We start from the raw sequence: 22725 nt of genomic DNA, 5'->3' as shown, positions 1-22725 counted from the left end.
GTAATAACAGATGCTTTTGTTTTGGAATATAACTTTATATACTCCTATTTAAACAAGTTAAAAAAGTTACATTCAAGCAGTAGGCCCTTGCCTAATATTTAACCGCATTATCCATAAAAATTCTTCATTTTACTGTATGTGTCTACGTCCTTTGCTGATGATAGAGACCACAAGTGTGCATGACTCAACGATGTGTCCATAAGTGTCTTTGTATGGACAGCTGTTGGGTTTGTGTGATCACTTTTGTAGAGATATGCGCATGCAGCTCTGCAAAAACGTTGTATAGTTTTATCAGAATTTAAAAGCTGAATGTTTTTAGGCTTATCTGCATTCAGAGATACAGGAGGCTAGTTTTATTTGAGTGGAAATTACTGCCCAATGGCTCTGCCAAAATGGTCCTGAGCCTACAGACTTATCTATAAGGCTTTTATTTACAGCCAAGATAACACTAAACTACAGGGCAACCTTTTTTTTCACTGCTATACTTCAGGCGTCGCCAATCTTCTGCAAAAGTCGGCCTCAACAAAAAGTTTTCATTCCAGACAAGCACAAGCCCACTTTATGTAACTAATCAAGGGCCGGAGGACTTAGATGAGCTGTTTCAGTGAGGGGAGTCAGGTGTGCCAGGTATTGTTTGGCATCTGCAGACACACCAGCACCTAATGGATAAGAGTGATGACCCTGGTCAAATAGGCTGAAGAGTCAGGCTAGAGTGCAGGTGATGAGAGTGCTGTCCTAGACACAGTAATATCAATTAAAGCTCACTCCAAGTTGTGTTAGGTGACCTTATACATTTTTTGGCATCTCTCTTTGAACAGCCATCTTAACAGATACTGAGCCGATTAAGTTTTTATGTCTTAAAATGTTAATGTTGATTCCTCAGAGCTGTGTTGCAATGCAAAATTTGGTTTGTGTGTATTTACAAATGTTCTCTAAGTAGTTTGGAAGTATGGTATTTGTATTACTTGAATGTATGATTTAATAATTATACAAAAGATGTTTTCATGTGACCAAAACAACCATGCTTTTGTGTACATTATTTATTACCTGTGTATATACTTCTTATAAGAGATGTCACAAGGACAGATACTTCGGTTCCAATTTGATACCAAAATTCTGAAAACGATACGGTTTTTGTTTCCTGTGGTACCGGAGGTACTGAAGGTTTCACAGATCTCCCAGACCACACGAGGTCACCATAATAAGCCTACATGACAATAAGCGGAGAACGCTAAAACAACAACACCAACATAGGGCGTGGCGTCAGCAGGAGAATGTCTGTTGTACCTGGATGAAAAAATTAAATGTATGTATGCAAATATTTTGCGTTTGAGTCAGACGACTGAACAAAACATTGTCACAAAGCCTGAAGAGCCCAGAAGTGACTCACACACAAACAAAGCATACAAGCTCTTACCTTAGGCTGTTTTTTTTTTTTTTTCCAAAACGAGAACAAAACGAGTCTTTCCGTCAAACCGTTTGTTAGTAAACCTCATGTTTGGGAAAGAGTACTGGTCAAAGCTTTACAAAATGTACTAAAAAAACACTTAATTTAGGCTTTGAACATTTTAACGACATGTCAATCAAGTCTGTAGACCAATCAGTGGCCAAGTTATGGCTGAGTGCAACCAAGGATGAGGGACAAACACAGACCCAGAGAGGTCTGAGGGAGGTTGCCTCGCTCTACAGCCAATCAGGGTGAAGCTCCCACCTTCCACCACAACTGGCATTTATAGGGGAAGAAAAAAAAATAATTAACTAAATTGCACCTTTTTTTCTGTAAAAAGACTTTTATATAAAGCATTAATATATGCATTCATATAATGCAAATATTCATATATAATGCATTCATTTCCTTAGTTTATTTTTTGTCATGGTATTAGTGTACTGACTTACACAGTTCTGGTATTGTGACATTCCTACTTCATGTATACAGGGGGTCCTCTTACGACGTTGATCCTTTCCTACGTCGTGTCGTAAACCGATTTTCTGTGTAAGTCGGAACATACGTACATACTGTAGGTAAATAACATACTGTAAGCACTTATCCTAACACCTATCGTTCTCTGTCCCGAGCCGTTCACGTTACGACGTTTACGACGTAAAACCACTTAAGTCGAAACAAGGCTTTAAACAGTAAATGGGAGATGTGTCGTAACCACGAAACATCGTAACTCGGGACTGACGTAAACCGAGGACCTTCTGTATAGTGGTGTTTCATTAATTTTTTTTTTTTTTTTTTTGCATGTTTGTCACTCTTAAATGTTTCAGATCATCAAACAAATTTAAATATTAGTCAAAGACAACACTTTTTTACACCACTGTATATTTCCTTAAATGGTTATAGGTATAGGTGATATCTGCATATTTTATAAGCATTAGACAAATTAATAGATTTAACACGTCTTAACTGTAACTTCATGATTCGGCGACGCAGGGCTGATGCGCTGAATATTTTTATTTTTATTCATGTTAACGATGTAATATGCCATTGTCATCCTGTACAAACGTATATAATTCTTCACTTTAATGCAGGTTCTTGTGAATGTTGTCCCAACCTGTGCAAACTTTTCACTTGTTTTAATGTTCACTTGAGACACACTATGTATATTTAGAGCTTAAAAAGCATTTGTCTTTATACTCTCTGATAAATTGATACATCTGGCTGTGACACTAAATATTCTGGCGTTTTTACCAAGTTGTTGGCTCAGTTTGAGTCATTTATTCAAACTTCAAAGTAGGGCAGACCTTCAAGGTTGTTGCTCAAATACAACAGTTTATCATAACTGATCAGTGTAATAAATCATATTTATTCAATTTCTCTAATAAATGAGAAGAGCTGACTAAATAAAAAGAGCAGGAAAGCATAATTGTAGCAACACAACCAAAGATTTGCCGTGTAACAAGTGTTCTCCCTCTTCACCACAGATTTCCCCTTGTCCCATAATCCGTCGCCTAGTGATATAAAGGTTATTCATAGCACTGAAATAAAAGTCCCACGTAATAAAATGATCAAACTTGCCTTCCTGAAATGCGTGTGTGTCAGTCACCAGGAATGTGAAGTGGAAGCATTCTCTTTGTGTGAGCAGCTCCTCTAAGTGGCGATGACGAATAACCTCTTACTTCACTCCCTGGAAAGGGGGAAGTGGGGGCAATAATAATGTAGAACACATGCTCTTACTAATGCCCATCCCAGTCCAGAGGGAGGTAAAAACCTTTCCATCTTTTTTGATTGACCGTCGTTGTGATTTAAAACTCTTTCATTGGAATAAAAAAAAATTGTGAAAGCCTTTTATTGGACTAAACTTTACCATTTTAGCAAATAAAATAACTATTCCAATAAGGTACATTTGTATCACATGACCAAAAATAAAACCGACAACCCCAAAACCCAGCAGTAGCTAATCTGTAGGGCAATTAATTGCTTACATATATTAGTTTTAATCACAGACAGGATTTTTTTTACACCCCCAATAATTGCAAGTCAAATTAGATCCCATGTTGTTCAGCTCAGTTTAAATTAATCTCAATTAAAAAAGAAATTCTTGAAGACATAAGAATATGTTGTACTTCATGGTTAAATAATTACAGTAGTCCCTCGTTTTTTGTTGGGGATGCGTTCCAAGACCACCCGCGAAAAACGAAATATTTTTTTGAGTATTTAACAAGTATTTGGACTTTTAAAACCCTCCCTGTTACTGTTAACAACCCCCCCTCTGCATTAAACAGTCGTTCTATAATGTTTTTCAGTTGGAACTACATGTGATATCCCACCAGTTTCTTTAATAGAGTCATTCCTAAGCTGTGATTCAGTGTCAGTAAATTTCACTCGGATGTGGACACGAACAACACATGTACTGTACGTAAGAAACACTTGTAAATGGTATATTTTGTCACCTACAGGCCCAGTCTAACACATCCATCTGCGAAAGATGAACCGTGAAGTAGCGAGGGATTACTGTACCTTTAAAATTACAAAAACCACCAATCATTCAGACCCATTGCTAACTTTTGTCAGATTTAATACGTTCATTTACTGTCTGTAACCACTTCAGAATTCTGTTCAGGTATAGCGGCTTTATCCTACCCAGAATTGTTGCGTGTAAGGCAGGAACACAACCCTGGACAGGGTACCAGTCCATCACAATACACAACACAATCACACATTCACTCACAATTATTGACACTTTTGAATAGCCAGTCCATCTATATTTGTTTTGGCCTGTTAGAAGAAATTGGAGCACCTGGAGGAAACCCATGCATACACAGGGGGAATACACCAGACTGCTTCCAGAATTAATTTAATGGCAGGTAAAATATGTCATAACATGATTAAGCCAGCTGTGGGCTGAAATGCTATAATATGGCTTAATTGTTGGAACAGCATTTAAAACAAGGAACGTTTGCTTTAACTGGGTCACAAAGATATTAGTGGAACATGGCACCTGTTTATATATGATTTAAACAATGGAAGAAGTCAACCTCTTAAACTGATCTGAGATCAGTTTGCTCAGTCCTCTTTTTCCTTTTTTAAAGATGACATTCAAGATGACATTCAAGCCAGAGATAAGATGACGATTAGCCAACTGTGATTGGAATTAAAGCTGGAAGGAATTTGCTGTTCCACTCCTAATATTTGGAAGAAATTAGACAGGTCTGTCTGGCTTGGGCTCACTTGTGGAATATTTATTATGTGACAGGATTCACTGAATTCTCTACTGTGCGGTTACTGTTTTATAACTGTTACATTGCTATAACTCAGTATTGCAACAACTAAAGTCTGGAAACATGGAGGTTAAGGGAATCGGTTACTCTAAAATCTGCCTGTGTGTGTGTCTGTGTTTGAATGCCTGTATGTATGCCCAAATATGGATTAGTACTTGGTCCTGGGTGAAGACCCACTGCCTGAGGCAGTCCTCCAGGTGGACAGTCATTCCTGGTTGAGAATATGCAGTGTGTGGTGTATGGAATGACGTTTTGTGCAGCGTGGATTGTAAAGTGTCCTTGTCTTTGACAAAATAATATTAGGGATGCAAAATTGTATCAGAATTATATCCATAAAAGTAGACCTTTGCTTAAATGCTTTGATGCTGTGCTAAAATGTCTTATCTTTTGTAGCATATTATATAACTTTTTATAATAATGTTAGGTTTGATAGTTTGTTTCTACATTGTTTTTTTTGTTTGGAAATAATAATGTATTGGTATCAGCAGTTATGTACATAAAATGTAGATGTCAGTAGCGCCCCACAATCAGTCCTTCCATAAAGGGCATGTCAGCTCTGCTTCACAACTGTACACACTTTGAGTATAAATATTGGTAGTCCATATCCCTGTTTGGGCATTTGCCAGTCACGTGACCAGTCATTTCTAATATTCACATTATTCTGCTACTGTTGCCAGTAGGGGTGGGCGCTGTAATATCATTCACTATAATACCTCTATGTTTATTAATTCGATAAGACTTATCGCGATACTGATATCGTGACGTAAGCGCAAGCTTCTGTCGTAGGTGCATGAACATGACTTCAGCTCAAGCCAAAGCTGGGTGATATATTGATACATTCCTTTGTATTTTTTACGCAATTTTGAAAATGACCAGGGCGGCACTGTGGTGCAGCAGGTAGTGTCTCTGTCACAGTGGAGGTTGTGGGTTCGAGTTCCGTCTGTGAGGAGTGTGGTGTGTTCTTTCTGTGTCTGCATGGGTTTCCTCCGGGTGACTGTCTGTGAGGAGTGTGGTGTGTTCTTTCTGTGTCTGCATGGGTTTCCACCGGGTGACTGTCTGTGAGGAGTGTGGTGTGTTCTTTCTGTGTCTGCATGGGTTTCCTCCGGATGACTGTCTGTGAGGAGTGTGGTGTGTTCTCCCTGTGTCTGCATGGGTTTCCTCCGGGTGACTGTCTGTGAGGAGTGTGGTGTGTTCTCCCTGTGTCTGCGTGGGTTTCCACCGGGTGACTGTCTGTGAGGAGTGTGGTGTGTTCTCCCTGTGTCTGTGTGGGTTTCCTCCGGGTGACTGTCTGTGAGGAGTGTGGTGTGTTCTTCCTGTGTCTGTGTGGGTTTCCTCCGGGTGACTGTCTGTGAGGAGTGTGGTGTGTTCTCCCTGTGTCTGTGTGGGTTTCCTCCGGGTGCTCCGGTTTCCTCCCACGTTCCAAAAACACACGTTGGTAGGTGGATTGGCGACTCAAAAGTGTCCGTAGGTGTGAGTGTGTGAGTGAATGTGTGAGTGTGTGTGTTGCCCTGTGAAGGACTGGCGCCCTCTCCAGGGTGTATTCCAGTGGCGGATGCTGGTCTTTCAAGGAGGGGAAGCTCAATTTCGGCCTACATCATAAAATGTGTCGGTTTATTTATACGTAAATTCTACCCTCCGTTCCTTTTCAAGAAAATGATCTGTGACCCTGTCGTACCAACAAGGCGTCTTTTCCAGGGACTTGACTAGTGTCCTCTGAATGGCCAGCAGAGCTAGGCTGCTTAAACGGCCTTGCCCCATGTGAAGTGTGTCCGCCTGTGAGAGCTTTGTGACGGTGGAGGGGCTCAGCGGCACCCGCTGGACAGAAACTGCGATAGAAGTCAGAAAGAGTGATAGAAGTCAGTCTCTAAACACAAGCAGCTACAAAAAAACCCACCAGAAATAGAAGCTTGATTTGTCGCTAGTCGTTTTTAACAAAGAAAATGCCGCTAAGAGGTTTAAGAAAGTCACCGGTTCAACTCAGAACAGAATGAAAATGTAATGCTCCCACTGATATTTAAACCAAAGGATCGCTGATTCGCTCATTTCGCTGTCAATCAAAAAGGGATTTAGCCTCAAACAGATCATCCAATCATCATGCAGAAGCTGAGCGTCCGGGCCAGCCGAGGCCAGCCCACTGCCCCGTAGACCCCCAGAGACGCTGAGTGTCCGATGGGCGGGACAAAGCCCAGCATTTATCCAATGGCTCGTCTCGTTTCCCTGCACTTCGCTGTTTTGCTATTGAACTCTGTGGACGCTCAGCGTCCTCACCGTTTAAATCACTGTGAATCTGCGCGAATGATTGAGAGGAAAGCCGCGTCTTTACCAGTGATAAGAAGCTGATTCTGAACAAAAGTTAATCGCGTTGTAGTGGATATTTATTCAATGACATGTACACACAACAGTATGTATTTGATCACTTATTTTTAGACATTTTAGGGGAAGCTGAGCTTCCCTCGCAGTCTTAGAGCAATCGCCACTGGTGTATTCCTACCTTGCGACCACTGCGACCCTGAACTGGATAAGGGTTACAGATAATGAATGAATGAATGTCTGCTACATCAAATCTCAAACAAAACAAGCTTGTGAAATTAAAAAAAAGGCATTTTTTTACATTTCTCAGTATTGAAATTACCATTAATTTCATATGACACTCCTATTGAACTCCACATATTGAACTCCTAGGTGCCTAGAGTTTAATGAATGCAGCCAGTGGCACTGTGTAGACCTGTGTGTCTCTTTTACTGTGAAACTTTCATGAAGCCTTCCTCTCCAAACGGAGTGTTCAATTTTCATGTTGTCAAACACTTGCTGAGAAACTTGCTCAAATTAGTTGGTGCGAAATGAAGTGCTACTGAAGTGTGACTTCCAAACGAGTGTGGGCGTGACTGAAGGATGCAGGAGATTTTAATTTTTTTTTCCTCTGTTGTAAAAGCACTCCAGCATGTAGTAACACTTCCACCTGGTTAGTAGCTGACTGGGTTTTTTCAGTAGACAAAAGGCCACGCTGAGGTGTTTGATTAGTGCAAGTGTGGCTTTAAGCTTTGATGTGGGTGGCTGGTTTTAACAGAATCTTGTCTTTGGACAAATATAGAATATTGGGGTCGAAAGCATGTTAATGCACCATGCGGTTTGACAGAATCAAGTCTTTAAAATGGTCTCTTACTCTCTTACAGAATCTGCACTTTTGCCAGATTACTCAGCATATGTTAATGAGCAATGAATGAGAAATAACAAGAACAAGAAGAGCCTCTAGGACTGTTGCGCCAAATACTAAACCTCTTTCATCTTTTTCTCTACATTTCTTTCTAGGAGATAAAGATGGCAGTAAGGTGACGACGGTGGGGGCAACCCCAGGGCAGGGTCCAGACAGGCCTCAGGAGGTCAGTTACACGGACACTAAGGTCATTGGAAATGGCTCTTTTGGTGTAGTCTACCAGGCCAAGCTCTGTGACACTGGAGAACTGGTGGCCATCAAGAAAGTCTTACAGGATAAGAGGTTTAAGGTACGTAAAGGCAAACTTTTCTTTCTTAAACATGTCCTTACTCCTCTAACTAAAATATAATTGTTTTCCTACCTTCCTCAAAAAGGTGTGTTCCATGTGTTCATTACACGGTCATTACACATTTTAATGTTTCCATCTGTTGGTAGCTATAGTGCATCTTAACCATTTCTGCACTCAGTCAGGTTTATACAGATTTTGCCTTGTATCTCTGCCATAAAGCATGGCATTGGCAGTCTCCCTGTCTTTTTATTGTATATTAAAACTACATTGACTGTGCTTGACTAAATTTGATTATGTCCAGGCAATGCTCACACATCTGCTGGCATTATTATTGGCAGAGAGCCTCTTTCACATACATCTGCCTGTTTTAGACCTCTGTTATAAGGTTTATAAAGAGTACGAGTGTGACCAATGTGCCCTTGACTTTTATGATGTTTAAATTCTGTCGATCTGTCTGCTTTCCAATGCAGAATCGTGAGCTACAGATTATGAGAAAACTGGACCACTGCAACATTGTACGGCTGCGTTATTTCTTCTACTCCAGTGGAGATAAGGTAAGCGTCTCCTCCCCTCCAATCCAATCCAAGTAACATGGTGTTACGCAAGGTCAGGAAACATCCCATTCCCTGCACAGGAAATAAGAGTTTGTGGTTTCCTAAAGGGAGTTATTAGAGACAGGTTTGTGACTATTGTCCTCAAGGGAACCACATAAAAAAAAAAAAAAAAAACATGCCTGCAGCTTCCACAGTTAAGAGGATAAATTATATTTTATTTTTAAAATGACTGCCAAAGAATCTTGATAAAATCTTTCAACAAGTATGTGGCTGTATAGTCGTGAATTGTTTTGTGGGTGTTGTCATCTTTCGTCACGTTTTTAAAAACTTGTTGCTACGTTTTGGGTCAAAGGTAGAAAACCTTATAACAAGGAAAAACCCTAAAATATCAAAGTTGTTAAATTGCAGATTTACAGACATTTAATCTACATCTAATATCTCCAAAACATCCATAAAATCAATACAGTTGTAAACTGGACAACAGTCTGATGTTTAATTGTTGCAAGATGCTGCCCCTTTTACCCGAGTCACAGTAGAGGGAGGTAAAAAAAATGACCTTTTTGTCAAAAATCTGGGTCCAGTTTTGTAATCTCTTTTACAAACATCAAAGGAAAATGTTTCCCAAAACTCTGTGTGGCTGAGAAAGCTAGTTGGGTCTATTTGCATGATCTTATTTAATAAGCCTTCTGATGTATAATGATTTCTCCTGGGATATTTTGATATGCAGAGGAATGATTCTGTTCGCTAAAGAAATTAAGGATGACTACATTGAACAATAGGTTTGTTTAAGTGATTTGTACAGTCACCTTCAGGCAACTGTCCCACATTTAAATATTATTTCACAGGAGGGTTTTTTTTTTATATATACAGTAATCCCTCGCTACTTCGCAGTTCATCTTTCGCGGATTCGCTATTTTGAGGGTTTTTTCAAGGGGGGCTATGACCGCTATATCGCACACTAGGTGCCTAAAAACATCCAACATAAAATTATATATTTATTATTATTTACATGTGTTAGACTGGGCCTGTAGGTGACAAGATATATCATTTACAAGTATTTCTTACGTACAGTTCATGTGTTGTTCATGTCCACATCCGAGTGAAATGTACTGACGCTAAATCACAGCTTAGGAATGACTCTATTAAAGAAACTGGTGGGATATCACATGTAGTTCCAGCTGAAAAAAATTATAGAATGACTGTTTAATGCAGAGGGTGGGTTGTTAATAGTAACAGGGAGGGTTTTAAAAGTCCAAATAATCGTTAAATACATAAATATCTTTCACTGTACTCTGGGTGAACATAAATTATGCAAATCTGATGCTGTCAGAGTAAATTAGTGTTTATTGGCTGATGGAAATAAAAGCTCACTTATATCAGCTTGGTTTTGGTATTATAGGTTTCTGTGAATTAAATATTCCGGATATGTTCTGGATGAAGACCAGAATGGTTAGAACATGTTTAGCAAAGCCAGGAAACTACAGCAGTGTTTTCACAATTGGATGACACTGTCATATCGCTGTCACTGTCAAACTAGGTGCCAAGGGGTTGATTGTGATAGATACTGAACTGGTTGTAAAAGCTTTTAACAGTGTTATTTGTCGCTCTGGACACTCTTAGCTGTCCAAGGTTTAAAAAAAACCCCAAAAAAACCATAACACTTTAACAAAAATTAAGTCGGGAAAATAGGGCCATACAAAAGTTATCTTCATAGTGAATTTTGGTTGAATTTTGTACATTTTTAAAAGCCGTTGTAATGATAAGTCCAGTAAAATAACATGCACAGACGTGGAACGTCTTGCAGTTTTCTTTTTTCAGTTCTCTCAAAGCAAAACCTATGCCATTCAGTGGATATATATCAGTGGAGTGTCCAAGATTTCTATAATCCTTTACTTATGGTCACCCTGTGATTTTCCTGCGGATTGTGTCGACCCATGAAGGAAGGTTTAACAGCGTTCTCTACCATAAAAGTCAAGCAGTCATTAAATCAGGGAAATGTGAAATATTGCAAGCAGTCAGTTGAAAAAGTCATCAGTTGCTTGACTGAGTGTCTACCCTCCAAACCATAAGATCAGTGAGTGGTATTACCTTTCATGGACAAGTAGAGGACTTTTCTATCATGACCTGTGATTAGAATAATGTTTTTAAAGATAGACACACACCAGTAACATTGGGCAGTGGACCAAGGGTATAGAGGTACTCAAAATGATAACGTTTTTATATATTTTAACTATTGAGAGGGTGTTTATCCAGAGATTTACATTTGCTGTCTGCTTTACACTCCTGTTAAAGAGCGATTTTTAAAGTGCTTTAAGCAACAAAAGAAAAAAGTGAACTACAGCACGGGTATGTTTGTCTAGAGCATAGGAATGTCCCCATCACTTTATTTTTGTTTCTGTTCAAAACGTGACTCTGTAAAGAGATTAGGGAGAACAGGAAACCAATCCATTGTAAGTCGGAGAAGGAAGGCTAACAGAAACTTTGTATAAATACACGGTAAAGTCCATTAAGTATGTGCATAATGTGGCGCACTTCTTCTCATTTTATGTGCATCTTAAACTGCAATTTAAAAACGAAACTAAGGACTGCTTTCATTCTCCGTTTAAAAACAACTCCACACTGCAGGGATTTAAGTCACTCAACTTCTGAAAAGCATTGCACTTTTCTGCAGGTTCTTGATCATGTCCCAGTATGTCCTAGGCTGACCCTTCAAATAGTTTATAGTTCTGTTAAGAACCTCAACTCTCTGCATAATGTTTCCGTCACCGTATGCGTCTCGTTCAAACACGGCGTTTAAACTGTAAGTCCTGTTAATGCCTCCATTTGTAATGGGAAAAAAAGTGTCTTTAGGGTTACGTTTAGAGCAAATAAGACTTAAATTAACCATAATCTAATTAACCAAACATCTTTTTTTGCACTGTATGCTTTGATTGTGTTGTCTGACCCACTGTGATGGGCATGACCTGGCACAAAATAAGACACAGGATCATCCTGTACCCATCTCCCTCACAGAAAGAGTCATATATGCCATACATTGGCAGCAGTCTATTCTGTTCCCTGGTGATGGGACCATGGCTGACCATCTGGAGTGTTTTCTGACCTACATACAGGGTCAATTCTTATGTAGCTCTGCCTGGATCCATGAGAGCTGCTGTTGTTTAAAAGTCACCCAGACCTAGATAAAGCCAAATTGTAAACTGATATGATTTTCAAAGGTGTTTTTCCATTGACACTTCGGACCTTATCTACCTCCGGGAAACTGATTTAAGAGGGAATTTCTTTGACCAGGATTAAGCCTAGCCTAGTAATATCAATTATGATTTGACACTGCAATGCTTGTAGTTTAGTCATAAACCGATTACCAGCTTAAGAAAGGGGTCCTTTATGAAAATGACTGCAGTGAACTAATGGGTTGAGTCATTGAAGATTTTGAGAGTTGAAAGGTAACTTTCTTTCACTGATCTGGCTTGAAAAGGCAGCACGGTCGTGCAACAGGTATTCTTGCTGTCACATCTTCAGAGACCTGGGGATTGTGGGTTCGAACCCTGCATTAAGTCACTGTCTGTGATGACAGTTCTCCTCGTGTCTACGTGGATTTCCTCCAGTTTTGGGTTTGATTGGCTGTTCAAAAGTGTCCGTGTGAGTGTGTGATGCCCTGTGATGCCCTGTGATGCCCTGTGATGGACTGTGCAGGGTGTGTTCCTGCGTTGTGCCCATAGATTCCGTGTAGGCTCTGGACCTACCTTGACCCTGAACAGTATAAAGCAAACAGATATATGGCTTGTCTGATGATGTTGATCTCTATGTGGTTAGCACACTGCTCCTCATCACTATATTCACAGAGCAACTGTGAGTTTGCAGCCAATCATGTGCCATAATTCAGCGCAGGACCTTAAAGTGAACCAATTGCATCACCCTACGCATACCATCCAGCCAATAGGAGAATAATTGCAGGGGTGCTGTTGTGAGGCAGAAAGTGACTCATCATCTTTGGTGTATCTGTATCAGTACAGAGCTGCAACAGGAGGGTTTTGGGGGAAAAGAGAAAAGAAAAAACATAAAGGGAAATCAAATACACACCAGATTTCTTTTTCTTTCTCTCTCTCTCTCTCTCTCTCTCATACATACACAAACAAAAATCCCCATACTTTGATGGACACTGTGACCACGGTCTGATGAGTCAGTCATTCCTCTGTAGGCTAGAATTGGATATGCTGTGTAAAATAGGGTTATGAAATTTGCAGGATTGATTAGTTATATCTGCTCGGAAAGACAGTTTCCTTGCACTTAATCCTGTGTGTCAGGGTCGGTCAAGCATTGACACTCGCGTCGTTCTTGATCTGATTTTTATTAAAATGGTTTAAACATAAAGGGGTAAACCATTTTAGAACCTGCTGTAAAATACTCAGCAAGTCAACGCTCAATATTAAAGCTCCAAAACATTAAAAACCCATTGTGCTGTTCTTGGAATAACATTTGACCGTTATATTGCTTGGCAGCTATGGGCTACATCTAGAAAACTGCGTTGCTTGGCTGAAGAAGTGAATAGTGTTGAAGAACAAGTACTATTAGCGAATGATTTATTGAACATTGGTATACTTAAATCCTTGGCACCCCTTGAACATCCTTGTTGTAAAATCACTGTAACACACACAGTCTTAAGGCCTATAGCTGTATTATATTAAGCTTTAATTTCTATAACTTACTGGGTTTTGAAGTAAATGTTTAATTCTCCCACTGTTTGCTTGTCTTACAGAAAGATGAGGTGTACCTTAACTTGGTGCTGGATTATGTCCCAGAGACCGTCTACAGAGTTTCCAGGCATTATAGCAGATCCAAGCAAATCCTTCCTATGCTCTATGTAAAAGTGAGTATAAATCCTACTTGTATACCTTCAGTGCTTTTGCTTGGCGACTCAGATGTGTCCACAGGGATGTGTGATGAGTGAATGTGTGAGTGTGTGGCACCCTGCGAAGTACGGTGGCTGAGAAGGGCAAAAAATGTACCAAAAAAACACATTTACAAGCTGTGAAACACTTCTACCAGCCCGAAACACTTCTTCCAACATTTCTACCAGCCCCATACACTTATACCAACATTTCTACCAGCCCCATACATTTCTACCAGCCCCATACACTTCTACCAACATTTCTACCAGCCCCATACATTTCTACCAGCCCCATACTTCTACCAACATTTCTACCAGCCCCATACACTTCTACCAACATTTCTTCCAGCCCGAAACACTTCTTCCAACACTTCTACTAGCCCCATACACTTATACCAACATTTCTACCAGCCCCATACACTTCTACCAACATTTCTACCAGCCCCATACACTTCTACCAACATTTCTTCCAGCCCGAAACACTTCTTCCAACACTTCTACTAGCCCCATACACTTATACCAACATTTCTACCAGCCCCATACACTTCTACCAACATTTCTACCAGCCCCATACACTTCTACTAACATTTCTTCCAGCCCGAAACACTTCTTCCAACACTTCTACTAGCCCCATACACTTATACCAACATTTCTACCAGCCCCACACACTTCTACCAACATTTCTACCAGCCCCATACACTTCTACCAACATTTCTTCCAGCCCGAAACACTTCTTCCAACATTTCTACCAGCCCGAAACACTTCTTCCAACATTTCTACCAGCCCCACACACTTATACCAACATTTCTACCAGCCCCACACACTTATACCAACATTTCTACCAGCCCGAAACACTTCTTCCAACACTTCTACTAGCCCCATACACTTATACCAACATTTCTACCAGCCCCATACACTTCTACCAACATTTCTACCAGCCCCATACACTTCTACCAACATTTCTTCCAGCCCGAAACACTTCTTCCAACACTTCTACTAGCCCCATACACTTATACCAACATTTCTACCAGCCCCACACACTTATACCAACATTTCTACCAGCCCCATACACTTCTACCAACATTTCTTCCAGCCCGAAACACTTCTTCCAACATTTCTACCAGCCCCACACACTTATACCAACATTTCTACCAGCCCCATACACTTCTACCAACATTTCTACCAGCCCCATACACTTCTACCAACATTTCTTCCAGCCCGAAACACTTCTTCCAACACTTCTACTAGCCCCATACACTTATACCAACATTTCTACCAGCCCGAAACACTTCTACCAACACTTCTACCAGCCCGAAACACTTCTACCAGCTGACGTTTGTCAGTCAAACTGCTTCATGGGGAAGAAGTGAATGGAGGTTAATTACAAACCAGCACTTCCTGTGTTTGGGCCTACTTTTTCCTTCTGATTGGCGTTTGTAAAAGTGTTTCAGGCTGCTAAATGTGTTTTGGGCTGGAAAAAGTGTTTTGCCCTTCTCGGCCACCATAGCGAAGGACTGGCACCCCCTTTAGGGTGTGGTCCCGCCTTGCCCCCAGTGATTCTGGGTAGGCTCTGTGTAAGCACAATTTTAAAAACCATTTTTGTGTGTGTTTGTCTCAGCTGTACATGTACCAGTTGTTCCGGAGCTTGGCATACATCCACTCGTTTGGAATCTGCCATCGGGACATCAAGCCTCAGAACCTGCTGCTGGACCCTGAGACAGCTGTACTTAAGCTCTGTGACTTTGGCAGGTGGGTAAAAGACATGAAGGATAGTAGCAATCCTTAAGGCTGAGTATATTACAATGGCAGCATTGTGGCTCACACACACACACACACACAAGAATTGAATTCTGAATTTAAGAGCAGTACGTTAATAAAATCCAAATGAGTCAAACCAGCAGCAATCGCAACTCAGCGGTGTAATGGGGGAACCCCAAATGGGTTTAATGTTGATGATAAGAATGATGGTGAATAATTTTCTCAGTGCTCTCTTTCACACTGTATCGCTCCCTCCCTCCTGCAGTGCTAAGCAGCTGGTGCGTGGTGAGCCCAACGTCTCCTACATCTGCTCTCGTTACTACAGAGCCCCTGAGCTCATTTTTGGAGCTACAGACTACACCTCCAGTATAGGTAACTCCACAATCATCCACAAAATGTAATAAAATTAATAAAAATATTTGTATGCCTCACAGTCCTGTCTCTCTCTCTCTGCTCAACAGATGTGTGGTCAGCTGGCTGTGTGCTAGCAGAGCTCCTGCTGGGCCAGCCTATCTTTCCTGGGGACAGTGGAGTGGACCAACTAGTAGAGATTATCAAGGTTGGTGTGTCTGTGTTGCTATGATTGGTTTTCCCTGGTCATGTAACATTTAGACTCTCAAATCCCAGATCAAATTCACTACACCTCTTTAGAACATTCAGAGAATGTTTCCTCGCCGCTCCCTGTTTTCGTAAGTGTGTCCCGACTCTGTAAATGGGAGACCTACAACGTGGTTTGGACCGAGCACCATGGCACTACTCCAGCCAGTCGAGAGAACGGGGCATTTCTGGTTGTGTTCATGATGGGGGAAGGGGAGGAGCTTACAGGCAGTTTTAACTTAAACTTAAGCTACAGTTGGCTTAACTTGCCATTCCTCCTTAAAACTGCAGCAATTTACATTAGTTAAAGTGGACCTCAGCCTCAGAATGCTAGCAGCCACGTACAGCAATGCTGGAGCCAGATAGGTACGATTGATTTGGGCTGGTTAACTAGACTTTTTAGCGTGATATTGCTAATATATTTAATGCTTCAAAAGCAAACGATAGTGGATGAATCTTCTGAAGCAGAACTGAAGGGAGGAGTGTTTTTGTTTTGATGTGGGAAGAGTTGTCAAGAATCGTATACATTGCATTTATTTGTTGTTTTGTGGTTTTTACGGGAGCTATGTGGCTGTGAGCGCTAAGGCTAATTGGAGCTTATACCCCACCATATTGAGCTTTAATTTTTGTGGTTTCTCAGACTGTATGACATGATGTTTCTAGAAAAGTGCACAATAATATATATATCTAACCTTGGAGAAGCTACAAGTGCTGTTGTAAAGAAATCTATAAATCTGACTAAAACTAGCATAGAGCTATTAACCTTAAACATCTTTCCTCTCAGAGGAAAAGCTCTGTTAGATAAAAGCTGATGTCTGTGGTAAATTCTGAGACATCACTGAGCGTTTCTCTTAAGTGTGTGTTTCTTTTGTAGGTTCTAGGAACCCCGACACGTGAACAGATTCGTGAAATGAACCCCAACTACACAGAGTTCAAGTTTCCTCAAATTAAAGCCCACCCATGGACTAAGGTGAGTGTGCTGTTGCAGCCAAAAAAAAAAGCATCTGGATCTTTGCTTGGACTGAATCCTAAACTCTCAACTTCTGTGGGAGGTGTTATAGTACCCCCTTGTGGTGCTGTGGCCATAATAGAGTTTGTGTAGTGGTCAGTATGGTGTGCCTGTGTTACGTTTGTGGGGTATCTGGCTGAACTCGCTGTGTGTTTGTGTGTCAGGTGTTCCGTCCGAAGACCCCGCCTGATGCGATTGCTCTGTGTTCTCGGTTGTTGGAGTACACGCCTACTGCAAGGCTTACTCCTCTGGAGGCCTGTGCTCATGCTTTCTTTGATGAGCTACGTGCACCCACCCTCAAGCTCCCTAACGGCCGAGAGAGACCCCCGCTCTTTAACTTCACTACACAGGGTATGCTCACACACTTTTACCAGCATTAAACAAAGGATAATTGTTCTGGTTCTTAAGAAGTGATATGTGTAATAAATATACTTGTTGTTCTGGCTTGTTAGAGTTGTCCAGTAATCCATCACTGGCGTCTATACTCATCCCTGCACATGCCCGCAACCAAGCTGGAGCTTCCCCTCCCTCTTCTACTGCAGGTTAGTGCCGCTGTGTGCTGTCTCTCTACACATCTTAATTTAATAGACGTAACCAGGCCAAAACAAAACTGACTAATCTCTCTCTCTCTCTATTGCTCTCTCTCTCTCTCTCTATTGCTCTATATCCATCTCTCTCTCTCTCTCTATTGCTCTATCTCCATCTCTCTCTCTCTATTGCTCTCTCTCTCTATTGCTCTCTCTCTCTATTGCTCTCTCTCTCTATTGCTCTCTCTCTCTATTGCTCTCTCTCTCCATCTCTCTCTCTCTCTCTCTATTGCTCTATCTCCATCTCTCTCTCTCTCTATTGCTCTCTCTCTCCATCTCTCTCTCTCTCTCTCTATTGCTCTATCTCCATCTCTCTCTCTCTCTATTGCTCTCTCTCTCTCTCTCTCTCTCTCTCTCTCTCTCTCTCAGATGCCAGCAGCATTGAACGCGGCCCAACCACCAATGCTGCCTCTGCCTCCGCCCCCAACCCTTCAACCTGAGCCCCACTCCCTCCTCAACAGGCCAACCCCATGATGCTGCTCATTACCACGCTCACTCCCCCAAGTCAGGGGTGTGGCTACGAAAAAAGAAAGAAAGCAGGAAGAAAGGAAAAAAAAAAGAAAGAAACAAAGGGGAAAAAAAACCAACTCATGACGAGACACGGACAAACCAACTGAACTATAAACTCCTCTCCCCTCAACCCTCACCATTTGTTATTTTTACAGTTTTTTATTTATTTATACAAAAGGACAATGATGTCTTTAAAAGCCTCTCATCAGTCCCCAGCTCGGGGACAAGAGGAAATGACTGTGGAGAAGTTTGATGATAATATATACATCTACTTATATAGAGATACAGATATATAGAGCGACAAATATGCTTTTTCTTTTTTTTGGTCTCCTTTGATTCTTATTTTTTTAAATGTTTCACAGTAGCCTTCTTTTCCGCCCGTCTTATGTTTATAGCGAATGCAGATTTCTAAACCTTAGCCCCAGCCCCCGCGACCCTTGCCAGGTCCAAAAGAGCAAAGTGTGAGTGTCTGCTGGTGCAGAAGGATGGCGTCAACTACTGGTCCCTTGAGCTGAAGCATCTCTGAGTAAACGTGCTGAACTGGGACTGTTTCCTTAACACTGATCCCAGGTCGACGATGCTCAATAGATACTTCACCACTTCTGGCAGGTTGTGTTTCTCTTAGTGGTTAAGGCTATGATCCGGGTTGGGTTTCTTCATCCCAGATCATCTTACAAGGGCTATTTCAACGTGACACAAGTTAAAGTGGGCGAGAAAAGATTCCCAAGGCTTTGTGAACTGTATATTTGTTTCCTGTGAATACCTTGTCTATAACGTTGCCTTTTCACTTCATACGTTGTGTGCTCAGCTTCAACGGTATGCTGCTTTTATTCACCTATTTTATACCTCTATTTTCACCTTCCCTCCTCCACATACCTGTCTTCCCTTCATTAACTGTGTACAGTCACCTTCAAATGCTTCACCGTACTGTACTTTTGCATAACACCAAATCCCGGTTCATTTATTGTGTGTGTGTGTTTGCGTGCATGAGCACGCATGCTGTACGTCTATTGTATTGAAAACGTTTGACCCCTCAAGCTAAGTGTTAGCGAGGGGCCGGGGAAACGAGTAAAGACACGAGTTCAAAACGCGGATCAGGACTGAAACGAATCGACTCCATCTTGAAATGTACATACGATTCTTCCCCAGCCACAGAGTCCAAAAAAACATCCGACAGAGCCGTAGGTGCAATCTATGTAATAGTTTTGGAGTGCCTTTGCTTCCATGGTTTCTTTTATCGTGCTGTTCCTCTGTACTTTGTAGAACCCACTATTACATTCTCCGTTCTGAAACTGGGGGATGTTCTTTTTAAAACAGCATTAAGAGTGAATCAGCGCTGTTGTTATTCGCTGGTCAAAGTTGTTCTTTTGTAGTTTGGTTTCTGATGTTCCCTGTGTTCACAATGTTTTCAGCCACCTCTCTCTCTCTCTCTCTCTCTCTCTGAAATATTACAACAAGACTGTGATGATGATGATGATGAAAGAAGCTAAAAAAAAAAGGCAGCATCTCCCAGATTTGCTTGTTTGCTTCTGATCTGAGAACAGTTAACTGCTTTCTTCTTGGATCAAGGCTGAGATTTGGATCCGGTTTTGTGCTGGTCCTACATCAGCACGAGCAGGCCCACTCTGTCTCAGCTTACGGACCTCCCTGGAGTGCTGTTGAAAGGCTGCTGCTCTTCTGTTTTATCCTTTTAGAACGTTGCTCTCGTCTTGGTCGTGCTGCTTGTGCCATTTTTTTAAAATTACTGGGGCTGTGTTTTTCATGAGTTGCGTGCTGGGGTTGTTGTGGTTCGCAAACTAAATGAGCCCTACATTAGCGCGCTAACTTTAAGACTCTCTTAATTATCCACCACTTTTATAGTTGGATAGTTCTGGTCTTGGGGTGTACTGTACATGTCCTACAGGACCAGGACCAGAGCGGGACAATCTTGATCTGTTTATTCGTGCTGGAGGTCAAAGTTCAAAACCCGGTGCAGTGAAACGTGTTAAAACTGTGGTTTAGAATGAATCCTGTCACAATCATGAGGTTTTAGATTTATTGGCAGATACATAATGGATTAACCCTTTTTCTTCTTCTTCTTCTTTACAATGTAGACTTATTAACTCCAAAAGTGGCCAAATTGGTCGATTGACCTGTTGACACCAAGTAAAGACCGAACAATTCTCCAAACCCCTGTATCACTCAATGATGATTGAGAAGCTGTTTTATAACCCCAAAGCTCACTAGACTGTGGACAGAGAGAAGCGAGAAGCAGGGTGTTTTTTGTTTTGTTATTTTTTCAGTGGTGCTCTTGTGTTTTCACCTCCCCCCCCCCACTTTTTTTTTAATTTTTAATTTTTTTTTAATTAATTAAGAGACTTTATGGCAGTTCACCATTGTTCCATTGTTGAGTCTTTTAACTTCACACTTTCAGTCAAAATTGTAACGATCTCTGTTTTAAAAATGTATTTGTTCAGGGGGGGGGGTTAAAAGTAGCTTCTTTTTTTTTTTAAACTGGTATTATTATCATTTTAAAATCTATTACCATTTAAGAAATGGATATGAAATAACTCCATGCTGTGCAGTATTACCTAAGCAACGATGGCAATAAGTATTACACAAGCAGATGATTTTTAAAAAATAAATAAATTTCCTATACGCCTAAAAAGCTGTAACATAGGCTTTCGGCAGCACTCAAAGGGAGAGATGTCATGTAGCATTAAATACCTAATTAAAAGAAAAAGAATAATAATAATAATACATGTACGCGTATGTAAATGCTTAATGCCTGTAAAATTCCACAGCCATAAATATGTTGCTTCCTAAACGATTGTGAAACGGAAATCACGTTTATCGTGACGTTTCAATGAAGATCAAACCTGTCGGTCACACAGGTCCAATTCAGATGCTTTCTAAACAGAGAAAAAAATAAAGACTAAAAAAATGGGTTGCTGCATATTTGGACAAATCTGTGTACAGCTGTTGGCGGCGGTCATAAGAGACTATAACTACAGACAAAAATGACTATGACATTGCTATTACTTGAATGCCTGTTGACTAATATTTTTTTTAATATACACATATCTATATACATATATATAATTTCATCCAAAAACACATCTTGTTTGTTTTCCCTCCTGTGATGGTTATGCTCAATGTAAATACCGTTCTGTTCTTCTGTGTAAAATGGTTCAGAGAAGTAGTTACCTGGTACTGTAATTTGCATTGAATAAATTGTAGGTTAGCCTGAGTTTGCTTCTATTTTCTTTTTCAGCTGGAAGATAGGGCTGCACCGTATCACAGCAGGTAGCGTTACTGCCACACAACTCTCGGGTACCAAGCCCTGGGTTTGATCTTTGACTGAGAGAAGTTCTCCACCACAATAATAATAATAATGTTAGCCTTTCTAGTACCCAAGGTCGCTTTAATGATGCCTTTTATTTGTAATGCACTTTACATTTCAAGGAAATCTCAGTGAGAATAAAAATCAATTAAGAAACAAGTAAATAAAAACAATCAGAAGAGAACTAAAAAAAAACTAAATCCTAGTGAGCCTAAAAGACTCTGTGCTCTGTGGTGCTCTCCAGAGTGAATCTGGGAGTGAATTCCAAAGACGTGGAGCAACAGCTTGAAAAGCCCGGTCTCCCAGAGTAGAGAGTTTGGTTTGGGGCTGCTGAAGGCGATAGGCATTGGTGGAACGGAGATGTCTTAAGGTATTGTGCGGAGCTCTTTGAGGTACAGTGGGGCGTTTCCATAGAGACATTAGTGAGTCAGAGAACAGATTTTGTAGTGGATGGGTAGACAGTGTAGAGGTTTTAGAATCGGTGTAACGTGCTCATATTTGCGCTTCCTCGTGAGGATCCTGGAAGAACAGTTCTGAATCTGCCGGAGCTTCTGCAGGCTCCTTCTCGGAATCCCAATGTGGAGGGCATTGCAATAGTCCAGCCTGGAGGAGACAAGCTTTACACAAGAGGATTTAAAAAAAAAAAAAAAGTAAGGGGGAAGACACGACTCATGCCTGTAGAGAGCAGAGGTACTGAGAGAAGAGGCAGGTCTTTAGCTGGGATTTAAAGGCAGAAAAGGAAGAGCACAGACGAAGACTTTGTGGTAATGAATTCCAGAGCTTGAGTGCCATCGTGTGAATGATCTACCACCAGCGGTAACTAATTTAAATTTGGGCACTGACAAAAGACCGCTCTCAGAGGACCTCAGTGATGGTGTAGGACAGTGGAGGTGTAAAAGGTCAGAAAGGTCGGCAGAGCTTTGTATGTGAGCAGGAGAACTTTAAACTGAACACAGGGGAGACAGGTAACCAGTGGAGCTGATGAAGAACAGGGGAGATATGAGCTGATTTTTTTTTTTAGAATAAAAAAAACCCGAGCAGCAGAGTTCTGAACACACTGAAGGGAGTGTATGGTCGTAGAAGGAAGGCCGATGAGAGAATTACAGTGGTCTAAATGGGAGATGAAATAAAAGCATGGACCAGAATTTCAGCATCTTTAACAGACAGCAGGGGACGAAGGCAAGCAATATTACGTAGATGGAAAAGGGATGTTTTGGTTAAGGCCTGGGTGGCACAGTGACACAGCAGGTAGGTGTAGCAGTCACAGCTCCA

The 22725-nt window shown here is 41.0% G+C and overlaps 1 protein-coding gene across 1 annotated transcript in view; it reads left to right on the top strand.

Annotated features, from left to right (window-relative positions):
- The window catches only part of gsk3bb (glycogen synthase kinase 3 beta, genome duplicate b), a 28048-nt gene extending 6703 nt beyond the window's left edge, over nucleotides 1-21345 (top strand). Inside the window, exons 2-11 of the mRNA XM_066661383.1 lie at nucleotides 8035-8228; nucleotides 8699-8782; nucleotides 13539-13649; nucleotides 15289-15419; nucleotides 15694-15800; nucleotides 15890-15987; nucleotides 16900-16995; nucleotides 17199-17385; nucleotides 17487-17576; nucleotides 17991-21345. Coding sequence (XP_066517480.1) covers nucleotides 8035-8228; nucleotides 8699-8782; nucleotides 13539-13649; nucleotides 15289-15419; nucleotides 15694-15800; nucleotides 15890-15987; nucleotides 16900-16995; nucleotides 17199-17385; nucleotides 17487-17576; nucleotides 17991-18061 — 1169 coding nt within the window. The 3' untranslated portion in view covers nucleotides 18062-21345. The remainder of the gene's footprint in view (nucleotides 1-8034; nucleotides 8229-8698; nucleotides 8783-13538; nucleotides 13650-15288; nucleotides 15420-15693; nucleotides 15801-15889; nucleotides 15988-16899; nucleotides 16996-17198; nucleotides 17386-17486; nucleotides 17577-17990) is intronic.
- Nucleotides 21346-22725: the final 1380 nt, after the last annotated feature.

The sequence above is a fragment of the Hoplias malabaricus genome, chromosome 2 (genome assembly GCF_029633855.1).
Source record: "Hoplias malabaricus isolate fHopMal1 chromosome 2, fHopMal1.hap1, whole genome shotgun sequence".
NCBI lineage: Eukaryota > Metazoa > Chordata > Actinopteri > Characiformes > Erythrinidae > Hoplias > Hoplias malabaricus.
Note: the sequence above shows the minus strand (reverse complement) of the source record. Positions and strands in the feature narration are given on the sequence as shown.